Raw genomic sequence first — 12,625 nt, 5'->3', positions numbered from 1 at the left:
CAGTAGGGGATTTTTCGCTGCAGATCCAATATTTTGTTTTTCATTTAAAAATTTTTTTTTAATTAAAAAAGAAAAATAAAAAATGAAAAAATATCTATGCACACCCCTGTCACCAGATAATTGTTCTTGCTCAGTCAACTCACTTGGCATGATAATACCGACTACTGGGGCACTATTGTTTCAGTGAGGATTTAACGCTAAGTAAATTTTGCTTATTTCAGGAAGTTAGCGTAAATAAAGTCCAGTATTTGTAAACAAAATATAAAATCACCCCCCCTCCCAAAAAAAATAAATTTGAACTTTCCATCCACTTTAGCTCACATTTTTGTTTACACATCTTTTTAGTTCAGAGATTAACTAAAGAATTAAGTGACCTGAAGCCCTAATTAGCAGCTGGGGGCACCTCTCTAACCACGCAAGTGACTGAAATTTTTCTTCAGGAAGTTTATTGTAAAAAAAGAAAAAAAATATGTTGGTCTCATTCTATATGCTCCATTCATTTCCAGTTCCAGCAGGATCTTCCCACGTTTCTCGTTACACATATAGTGGATACAGCCAGCAACATTTGTTTCACAGACCCCACATGTTAAGAAAACGATCACTTAATCTGAAGGGTGGTTTCATAAATGCTGTCCACTGTACTGAAATGGGAGCTCTACTCATCCCATCCTGGAGAAAAGTGAATGTCAGATGGCCCTCCTGTAGTGTTTCTAATAGGATTGGAGCACTGTCCTGGTTTCGAGAGGAACAGAGCAGTTTAGTGTCACAAAGAATGAACAGCAAGGAGCTATACATTGTCCTCCCTTTCGTGACTGTCCAATAAACAGAAGTGACGGCCAATAAAGAGCATCATTCTGGACATTTCAGATCATAAAATAGGCTTCATTTATATTGTGTGCCTTCTTTTCTAGACACAGCTGACTACTCTGAAACCCACTGACCACACCTGCTTTTAGTTCCTTCTGCTGACATTGCAAAAAGGTACAAATGGATTTTTACTGTCATTAATAAACAGGTCAGATTTTGTGACAAGAAAATGGTTTCCTGGCTTTTTAAACATAATAAAACTGCAAAATTGTATTCACTAACAAGTGCAACATACGAATTAAAATGAACCCTGTTTCCACAACCATAGCACAAAAATAGTGTTCCATACCGCCTAGAAGCAAATTCCTTGAAAACACATTGTAAAGAAAATTCCTACCGGCCTAACATCATTACCTGTACTTTCAATCACTAGAAAGAGACCACGAACCTAGCCACCTCCAACCACTTGCTTCCTCAATAATCCTCTCAAATGCATTAAAAAATAAAATCTGAATTCCTCTTGTCCCAAAAATATAAACATCACAGCTATGTACACAGAGTACCAAAAACAGCTACACATTTCATACAGCTGCAATAGCTTTTCCTATTCTGGATCTGTAAATGCTTTGTTCCATTACTTTTAACATGCATTTGTTTTAAATAGGGAACAGCAAAATAAGTTACAGTGCCAGAGAACGTAAGTCAGACTTACTAAAACAATTTCTGTACTCCCGACAAGTTTACCCAGAGTGCATGCTTCTCTGGCAATATTGTAAAGAGCTTTCTTCTTTCCTTGCGGCATGCCTAGCATTGCACTTTCCCTCAGCAGTGCTGGTGCTTTTGGTTGTATAATGTGGCGGTAATGAGCAAATTAAATGCTCTGATGTCTCACCAGGTAAAAACAAGAAAAAAAAAACCCCAAGCGGTTTCCTTTTGTTACATTCCTCAGTGAAACTTTCTTGCAGATTAAAGGCAAATACTTTTTTTTTTTTTTTACTTGATCTTGTTGCATTAATAACCTGCCACAACAACCAACCTTTATATAAAAACACCAGGTCAGATAGATCCCCACTACCAAAACTCAGACCATCTAAGCTACCCATTCTCATTCACTATGAAACATCAATTTTCCTACCTGCTTCACATGCACAGCCTTCACAGCCTCCATGGAAGGGTCTCTGGAGTTTATGATGAGTGAAAGTAGGCTAACCCACAACTCCTCCCCTTACTACCACCAGATCTTTTCACTTCGGCCTCAACCTGCTGCTCATTTCTTACTGCTCTTCCAGTGTAAGACCTTTCCAGAAACACTGAATTCTGAGCGCTACAGTCAATTCTCTCTTTTTCTCACAATTTTCCTGCCAACTTCGACTCCCAGTACAGTCGATCAATAATACCATTCCGTACTTAACACTATCTAATCTTATTCAATAGGGAAAATATCCCAGACACTCATTTTATTTTGCTTGGTGAAGTAACCAGATTAGTGCCAGATACTGATTTTTGTGTTCTGAAGCTAAGTGAGCCTTTTTTGGTTATTTTTTGCTAGTGTGGAAGACGTACCTTTAGCTAGAAGTAAAACAGTGACTCCTGCACCAAATGAAAAGGAGACAAATCATCCTTGCCCCATGAAAATCATGCCAGCCACCTTTAGAAATGTAACCTTGCTAGAGAAAATGGAAAAGTACTAGGAGTCAAGAACTGTTAAAACTGAGAGAGACGCAGAATTTTACATCATCACAGGACTCACCAAAAGTACACATAATTAAATTACATAAGCAAATTATATCTTTAAGTATAAATTAGAAAACGGCAAATGCTTTCTGATTGTTTAACTGAAAACGAAGCATCCTATGATTAGAGCGCAGTCAGATCTGCTTAATTTTTACATGTTTACCTATATTTTTATCGGAATTACAAGATAGTCAGATAAACCAGAGTATGTCCCATACATTTTAGCAGATTTGTTACTAATTAAATGTTATGTACACTCAAACGTTTGAACAGATGAAACACAATTGGAGCTGCCTGTATCAATATCCCATGATGGTGTTGTAATCACTATAGAGCACTTTGGTTTTTTTTCTTTTAAACCCAATATTAAGACTTTCAAATATTCTCAGCTTAAGTTCTCTTTCTCCCTGTGCACGGATTACAAGGAAACCATGTGCGGCAACACAACAAATCCATTGTACCGCACACGGGCCCTCACCTGAAGAACTTAGTTCAGTTTGCCTTTTTCGGTGCGTACTAACAATATCATCTAAATGTCTTTTTCAGGTAAAACCCAGTGACACAGTAAGGAACAGTTCTCATTTGTATATTAATGCTTCGGTGTCTGGAAATCCCAGGGTTCTTCGATTAATCTAATCAATACCATCTTGAAGTAGTTGAGAAGCAACATGGAAAAATATAGTATCCAGTTCACATTGAAAGGACTGGTATTATGAGTACTACGTGCAGCCTATGTTTGTAATAAGACTGCAAAGTTTTCCTCTCCAATAAGGTAGGCAGAATGCTTCAAGAAGATTAGCAAAAAATGGAATTAACTGCTGACTGATCCTGTAACTGGAATATAGTTTACACTAAAGCAACTGTACGGGTGTGGCAAACAGAGCCCAGATATGACGAAGTTAGGTCTATAGTCAACAATTCATATTGGTGAAATTAGATGTAGTCTTAGACCAGGAATGTTACATGTGAATCTTGAATGGACCTTAAAATGGGCTTACCTCCCCCCCCTCCCCCTTATTTCCCAGGTATACCTTAAAAAATACACGGTTTCACGGGGATGGTGAAGATATGTCACATAGTAAATCCTCAACGAAAGATATGAAAGCAGTGTTTTCCTCTGAAAGTCAAGTAGTGCAACTAAAATGTTCCCTGCAGAATAGCTCAAGCACTTCATCATGAAAGGCATTAAAATAGTTATTGACTGAGCAATTAGTAACCAGCTGATTGCCAGAAAAAAAGCGCGTTTACAGTGATTTTTATATGTTCCAAGCTGCATCTTCCTTTCATCCTCCAGCCTTCCAAAAGCATTAAGCCGAGTAGGTTTATCATTTCCAAGGAGAAATGAGCTAGCTCATCTTTATAAAAATACAGGATGTCGGATGTCCCCAAACTCAATCCAATTTCATTTCATAAAGATTCACCTTCAGGCTGTCTGGCAGGAGCTTTGCTGCCAGCCGAAAGTCATCAGGCGTACCTGAAAAAACCAAAACTTGTGGGCTTATGTGTTAGTATTACACAAACTACAATGTCCTACTGGGGTACTTGATTTTTGGAAACCAAATCGTTTCTTGAAATGTACATCAGACGTTCGGTGGCTTAAGTCACAACCTTTTAAATCAAACTGCTGGAATTAATGGCCGAGGGGAAGAAGAGCAGCCCAGTCACTGAGGCTCCTGAGTGTTGTATTCAGTCTCTCCTGCCGATATCTGGCTGAGGCGCTTGCTAGATCCCCAGAGCTTCCGAGAAAGCTGACTTGAGCGCATCTGCTCAGAGCCATCCAGAGCGGGAGAAAGAGAGAGAGGAAGAGTATGAGTCACTAAAGATGTCTGAAGCAATGACCATTTTGGTCAATTACACAATTGTTAAGATGGTATAGAAATGTTTTAAATAAATAAATAAATGTAGAAAATACCAAGATACTCAAAAGCATCTGCAGAATATTGCTGAACAAGCGTTAGGCCTCACTGGATTACAAACCGAGCTTTTCCAGACATGCACTATGTAATGTATCTTGTCTAGAAATTTCATGGGCATGGGCAGTTTCAGCTCAGTTTCTTATTTTTTTTTGCCTGGCAGTTTTTTTCCTGCTCCTGTGGGTTTCTAGCTTTGAACTGGCTACAGTGCCATGAGCCTTCAATCACAACTATCTGGGATTTTTGCTCATTTTTACATTCCCCCTCCACTTCATTTAGTCCAACTATTGCAGCAACAATTTTTGACCGTTCTTGGTTCCCCTTCTGTACCCTACAATTGTCATTAGGTATCGCGTTGATTGCCACCTCCTCATTCCCCAGTTTGTGGTGGTAAACATTGCCTCTGCAGCATCCCCAGTCCTTGGCTGGCCAAGGCAACAGTAAACCTTACCCGGGAATCAAATTAAGGTACAGTACTACAACTGGTCTGGCCCCAGCTCAGCTTTTCATTTATTAGGACCTGGCTCACATTGTTCTGGTTGAAATGTAGTGGTTTTATCATCATCTGTTCACTTAGAGATTCATTAAAACACATACGGGCCGATACAGAAAGGAGCAGTAGGAAGAGCTGCGTTAGTGCCGGGCGCACCCGCGTTTGCCGCACGCACAGTCCAGCTCACCTACCGCTCGATACTGTATTAAAATCGAATGCAAATTCAAGCCGCGTCCAACACGCGTCCAACGCATGTCCATGAAGCACAATCCATGCACACAACTGTAGCAGAGATTGTGATTATGTTTGCTATTTATAGCAATTCTAAGTAGAAACCACTGCTGCAATAACCCACCATTACATTATCTTTCTCAGGAAACCTTTAAGGCTAGATTTTGTGTATCGGAAGTAACCATAAGCTGTAAAGTTAGCCCCAAGCCTAAATGAACTCTTCTTTGAGCTTCTTTCTCTTCACATTTCACAGCATTATAAGTAATAGTACTCTAGACACCTTAGTATAAAAATCAAGCCTTCCCTAACCTGTCCAGGGGACCCCAGGATATCCACAATGAATATGCATGAAATAAATTTGCCTATCATGGAGACTCAAAATGGATATCTTGAAAACCCGATTGGCTGGCTGTGGAGGCCCCAGGACAGGTTTGGGAAGCTCTGGTATAAACCCTTTCTGAAACCTTACTGACACGTGATAACACAACAGAACAATGAAAAATAAACTACAAAACCCTACAACTTTCAATAACTCAAAACTCATTAAGATGCAATCTTCATTTTGGGCAGATCAACTTCCTTATAGAATAATCTTTGTTTTCATTATAAAGAACTGTTAAGAGCCTATTCCATTTTGATTAAAAAAAACAAACAAAAAACACATCTATCTAGGAAAGCAGCTCTTTTCTTAAAACTAAAACTGTTCCCCTTGTTAGCTGAGGGTTGGAGAAATTGTCTTGTTAATGAACCCTTCATTGGCCTCTGTGTCAGTAGGGTTCGCCATGCAGCAATAACTGACCTCAGCACATCACCTCCTACCGGACAAGAGACTTGCACCACTATACGCATGATGCTGAATCTTATTTCAGAAAATGTTAAGGGGGTTACAGCCATATTCCAGTAACTGCTGCTTTTTGTACTCTCCGCTCGTGTTAACTCATTTCCTACTTTTTATGATTTCTTTTTAGCCCTCATTTTTTCCTCTTTCGTGGAATTTCCCCTTCTCTCTTCCCAACAGCTTGCCTTGTTGACAGAGATGTGCTCTCACAGGCCATACTTACTCTCGGGGACATTCCTTTAAATGCCAGGAATTATCACAGAAGTGGCAGTCATATTCTCTCTCTCCCCGGGATGGAACACATCTCCAGGATGTGCCCAGCCTTTGCTGTTGACCACAGAAACCAGGAGGCTAACTTGAGTGCCCTGCACTGCAGTTTAAGCCACAAAGGTAGTCACATTCACTGCTTTTATGCCAGTTACCTAGGAATCCTCTCTCTGTTCCTATTCAGGTTATTCTGAGTTCTTCTCAAACTATAGCTTCTCTATTCATAAGTTCAACCTTGCCCTTGAATTTGGATGACCATATGAGAAATATGTAAACCTTGCTCGCATTTCTAAGATAGAGCTCTGGAGAATAGATTTTTACCTCAGCTGGCTTGCCAACACCAACAACTATTAATTTGCCATCCTGCAGTCCAACCAGAACATGGCTGTTTTCTTTGGTAACAGAAACACAACGGATTGGCACTCGCAAGGTTAAGGAAGAGACGCTAAGACTCAGGCTAGAAGAGAAAGGTTTGAAAGAAGACACAATTAAATACACTCCCATTCTGGTATTGTGCATCGTGTGATACTCCTTTTATAACTTCATTGCAGTACTCGATCCTATGTAAGATTACATTGTCCTTGTCCCACTCAGTATCCCCTCACCCATCAAATGCCCTCATTTTAATCCAGTAGTTCTCACCAAGCATCCTTACCTTAAAAAAAAAAAATCAAATACTTTCAATTTACACATAAATAAATAAATAGGCATACAAGTTCCATTAGACTGACTTCAGCCCAGAGCTTAAGTGTGTCACTTCTGTGGCATATCCAAACTCTGCTGGCCTCGGACTTCAGTCTCCTGTTTTGCAGCATTAACAACGAGCCCTGGGGCTAATGCTGCAACATTTTATTTACGTTGAAATGGAGACCTGCGGACATCACACGCCCGGATGTGACTCCAGGTCACGGGTGCACATGCTTCTTTTAAAAGCTGCTTTGCGACACACCCAATTAATCCAAGATGAATGGGTCTCCTCTCAAAATATGTCCAACAAATTGATTTAAATGCCACATTGGCTTTTTTCTTTAAAATAATTAAAGACCATTTTATGTTACATCTATTACATTTTATATATGCCCTGCCACTCATATTCCAGTTGAAGAACAGTTTCTCTCACTGCATTAAAAACAAACTGTACATTGGCGATGTATTCATTTTTCTATAATTACATACCAACAGCACATTACCTGTAAAGATCCCGGATAGATAGAAGTCCTTGCATGCTACCCATCACAATATGCTCGCCACACACGCACATGTCCGATATTTGTTCCTGTAGGCCTTCTGATACCAAATACTTTCCATTCACAGAGAACAAATGTAATGCATTCTTATTCTGCAGAAAGATTTCAGACATAGGAATCCTCCAGAACGGTACAATTACAAAGACCAGCATTTCCAAACCATATGCAATAAGCAGTAAATGTGCACACTTGAAGGTGAATTTTAAAAGCCCGACGCGTGCCAAAATTAGGGGATGTGGGAACATGTTGGGCCGGCAAGCGCCAAACGGAGTTTTAAAGCCGGCCAGAATCGCGCAGGCTTGCTGCTGTAGGCACAAACAAAAAGTTTCCAAAAGGGGCCGGGAATGGGCATGAAATTTGTGCGTAAATACTTACGCACACTGGCGCACACCAGGGTCCCCTGCCCTGTAACTTTACTTCTGCTATGGATGATGTGTAAGTATTAAAACAAAAAATACAGGCATAGCAGCGGGTTTTAAAGGTCGAGGCTAACGAGGGGGAAGGGAAGCTATTAAACTATGGGCGCATGTTATAAAACAGCTGTGTCCCTGGGCCTGGGCCAACGAACATGTGCGCTGCTATGGAAGGTCCCGTCTAATAGCATAGCACACTGAAGGAATGTCAGCTGAGGTCGCATGACTATTTCCAGTGCAGCATCATTGCCTAATATGAAAATCATATTTCTGCAGGTCTTTTACTACTATAAAAAAGCAATCCTTGACAAAAAGTAGGAGGGAGGAGGAATAGCCTAGTGGAGACCAGGGTTTGAGTCCCGCTGTCGCTCCTTGTGACCTTGGGGGAAGCCACTTTACCCTCCATTGCCTCAGGTACAAATTTAGATTGTAAGCCCTCTGGGGATAGGGAAATGCCTACAGTACCTGAATGTAAACCATCTGTGAATGTTGGTATATAACAAATAATAAATAAATAAATAAATAAATAAATAGTTATAGCCCTACCTCAAATCGAATGTCGGTATATAAAATTGTTATAACCCTACCTATGTTTATATTGATCTAAATGGTGGTTCGTGCATCAATGTGACATGAAACAAATCTCACACTGAACAGCCTGCCAAACCAAGGAAAAGCGGACTGTGGAATTTAGTTTATGATTATATTTTTAATGTAAGACTTGACAGTCCAACTAAATTTGGATGATTGCTAGAGAAATGTAGCCTTACTCAACTGAAGTGAATGGAAGGAACAGGAGAGATCAGGGAGGACAGTTTCCTTTGGGCAAAATCTGGATCAGAACAAAAGGAATGGAAGGACACCAAGCAAAAAAAAAAAAAAAGACACGGGAAGATGACCAGAGAGCAATCATATTAAATAGTAACTGTACACACTTCAGAATTAGTACTGTTCAAGCCATTCATTAACTGTGCAACAGCTACAAGTAACTACATAACTAAATATAGTTTTGGATATATTTATTTGACAATAAATAGTAAGAGATCCATTTTGAAAAGCTTTATGCTATAGAACATGAATGGGAAGCAAATCAACAAGATGATGAGATCATACCAGCCACCTTGCTGAATTTCATCATCATTTATGTTCTACCCAATTTTATATGTGTATTAAAATAATTACATTTCTGAATTATTTGCATGGTCTAATAAAAAATGTTTAGTTTTGAGAACAAATTGTAGTTTGCATTGTGTACCTACTCACACACACATGCACGCACACAAAAAGATCCACAGAGATACAATACATGCATAGCCCCTCTGTAGTGCACACATTCTTGTACTACTAAGATTTTTTAATAATACCTTGAGGGTATTCTTTCCTTCAATGCAAGTGTGAACGACTATGTGTCCATCCCAGGACACAGCTAGGTTGGGGATGGTCAGCACAAGGGAGCTCTCACAAGGGGGTCGCAAAGTCCTCATGTATTGTCCCTTACGAATTGTATGAATGATCACAGTGCCATCCTGAAAACAACATGAAAACAGGAAGTAAGAAATGTGGCAAGAGCATAATTTATATTCTTAGATGCATTGCATGTTAGATAGGCAATGCAAGTGACAAGAATTCAGCAGAATTGTCAATATCAATTTAATATAGCATTTAAGATATTTTGGATTTTTGATTGTTTTTACAAGAACAGGTTTAGAACAGTTATTACCAGGAAGGTCTCCATTCATTTTTTTCAGCATGGCTTATCACCATCCCTACATAAGATATGCCATACTGCGTCTGACCAAAGGTCCATCAAGCCCAGGATCCTGTTTCCAACGATGGCCAATCCAAGTCACAAGTACCTGGCAAATACCCAAACATTAAATAGATCTTAAGCTACTATTGCTTATTAATTAATAGTAGTTTATGGATTTTCCCTTTAAGAACTTTCCAAACCATTTTCAAACTCAGTTACACTAACTGCCGTAACCACATCCTCTGGCAATGAATTCTAGAGCTTAACTATGCGCTGACTGAAAAAGAATTTTCTTCGATTTGTTTTAAATGAGCCTCCCGCTAACTTCATGGAGTGTCCCCTGGTCCTTCTATTAACTGAAAGAGCAAATAACAGATTTACATTAACCTGTTCAAGTCCTTTCATGATTTTGTAGACCTCTGTCATATTCCATCTCAGTCGTTTCTTCTCCAAACTGAACAGCCATAACTTCTTTAGTCTTTCCTCATAGGGGAGCTGTTCCATGCCCCTTATCATTTTGGTCGCCCTTCTCTGTACCTTCTCCAGTGCAACTACATCTTTTTTGAGAGATTTTGTGACCAGAATTGCACATGGTATTTAAGGTGTGGTCTCACCATGGGGCAATACAGAGGCATTATGACATCCACTGTTTTATTTGCCATTCCCTTCCTTATAATTCTTAACATTGTTTGCTTTGACCTTCAAGGCACACTGAGCCAACGATTTCCACTATGACGCCTAGATTTCTTTCCTGGGTGGTAACTCCTAAGATAGAACCTAACATTGTGTAACTATAGCATGGGTTATTTTTCCCTATATGCATCACATTAAATTTCTTCTGCCATTTGGCAGCCCAATTTTCCAGTTTCATAAGGTTCCCTGCAATTTATTATAATCCATTTGAGATTTAACTACTCTGCATAATTTTGTGACATCTGCAAATTTGATCACCTCATTTGTCGTACCCCTTTCCAGATCATTTATACATATATTAAAAAATACTGGTCCATGTACAGATCCTTGAGGCACTCCACTGTTTACTTTTTCCACTGTGAAAACAGACTATTTAATCCTACTCTGTTTCCTGTCTTTTAACCAGTTTGCAATACACAAAAGGACATCCATTCCTATCCCATGATTTTTAGTTTTCTTAGAAGCCTTTCATGAGGGACTTTGTCGAATGCCTTCTGAAAATCCAAATACACCACATCTACCGGTTCACCTTTGTCCACATGTTTATTCACCCCTTCAAAACCATCTGGTCCAAGTGATTTACTACTCTTTGTCAATATGGCCTGCCACATCTTCCAGGTTCACCATGATTTGGTTCAGTTCATCTGACTCATCACCCTTAAAAACCGTCTCCGGAAAAGGTATCTCCCCAGCTTCCTCTTCAGTAAACACTGAAGCAAAGAATTTGTTTAGTCTTTCTGCGATGGTCTTATCTTCCTTACGTGCCCCTTTAACCCCTCGATCATCTAACAGTCCAACTGACTCCCTCGCAGACTTTTTAACATTTTTTATTATTAGTTTTTGCCTCTGTAGCCAACTTCTTTTCAAATTCTCTCTTAGCCTGTCTTATCAATATCTTACATTTATCTTGACCAATGCTTATGCTTTATCCTATTTTGTTCTGATGGATCCTTCTTCCAGTATTTTAAAGAAGATCTTTTGACTAAAATAGCCTCTTTTACCTCACTTTTTAGCCATGCCAGTAATCATTTGACCTTCTTTCCACCTTTCTTAACGTGTGGAATACATCTGGACTGTGCTTCTAAGATGGTATTTTTTTTAACAATGTCCATGCCTCTTGCACACACTTAACCTTTGTAGTTATACCTTTCAGTTTTTTGGGGTTTTTTTTTTTAACTATTTTTCTTATTTTATCAAAGTTTCCTTTTTGAAAGTTTAGTGCTACAGCCGTGGATATACTTATAATCCCCCTAACAGTCATTAATTCAAATTTGATCCTATTATGATCACTATTGCTAAGCAACCCCACCACCATCAACTCACTCACCAAACCTCTGCACAAGCCATATTCACTGTTTTAGTATTTTAAATCTGTTAAATAAGCAAAAAGTAATTTTTCATTAACAATTGCAGAAAGTTGTCATGTTAACGTTTTACAACCCATACTACTTCCTCTTATTTAGAACGAGACAGGAGGACTCTTGTATTAAATCACTATGCTTGCTCCACCCCAACTCTATTTTTTAAATGGATTTACAGATGTATAATGTAAGCGTCATTGAGAAATGTTTGTAACTTATTCAGGTCTTTACCTTATATATAATCATTGGTCTTCATATGTTGGTTATTTTTTGAAAAGATTTTTTTGCAAGTAAAATTAATAGTCACTGGTGCTGTCATCCAATATGAAACTTGTACTTATCTCATTGACTGCATTTTTATCACTACTATTTCAAACCACCATTTTTATCTTTGTAATTCCTTAATGCACCTTTGTTCCATATAGATTGTGTCTGCTTCTGTTCATTTAGAGATTCATTGAAACAAACAGTTTGATCTGGAGTGCCTAAACGTTTGCATAAACCAGTATTTATATACAGTACCCTTAGAGGCTAATTTTCAAGGCATTTCCATGGATAAAATAGTGCTTTATTTTCAGAAACAGAAATTATATAATTGCCTACCCAACATGTGGGTAAATTTATGCATGTATAGTCTGTATGTATGCATGCAAGTTTACTCACAATGAGTGGGGGCAGGATTTGCAATTATATGCATACTTTTGTGTTTTTAAAAGAATACATTCAGTTTTCCTCAAAAAGCAATGGGTCTGATTTTAAAAAACATTTACACACATAAAACTGGGTTTCACTTGACTAAATGCACTTTACCATGGTAAATGAGCTTTTGAAAATTGCTACAATATATGGTACTGAATTGTCCATGGGATTTACTCGCG

At 38.8% G+C, this 12,625-nt stretch overlaps 1 protein-coding gene across 2 annotated transcripts in view; it reads right to left on the bottom strand.

Moving 5' to 3' along the window:
• Nucleotides 1-1,731: 1,731 nt before the first annotated feature.
• The window catches only part of NBEAL1 (neurobeachin like 1), a 324,484-nt gene continuing 313,590 nt past the window's right edge, over nt 1,732-12,625 (bottom strand). For both annotated transcript variants that reach the window (XM_029606300.1, XM_029606301.1), the window contains 4 exons: nt 9,308-9,469; nt 7,474-7,622; nt 6,605-6,740; nt 1,732-4,304 (listed from right to left, as the gene is read on the bottom strand). In XM_029606300.1, coding sequence (XP_029462160.1) covers nt 4,203-4,304; nt 6,605-6,740; nt 7,474-7,622; nt 9,308-9,469 — 549 coding nt within the window. In that variant the 3' untranslated portion in view covers nt 1,732-4,202. The remainder of the gene's footprint in view (nt 4,305-6,604; nt 6,741-7,473; nt 7,623-9,307; nt 9,470-12,625) is intronic.

This window comes from Rhinatrema bivittatum, chromosome 6, assembly GCF_901001135.1.
Source record: "Rhinatrema bivittatum chromosome 6, aRhiBiv1.1, whole genome shotgun sequence".
Lineage (NCBI taxonomy): Eukaryota > Metazoa > Chordata > Amphibia > Gymnophiona > Rhinatrematidae > Rhinatrema > Rhinatrema bivittatum.
Note: the sequence above shows the minus strand (reverse complement) of the source record. Positions and strands in the feature narration are given on the sequence as shown.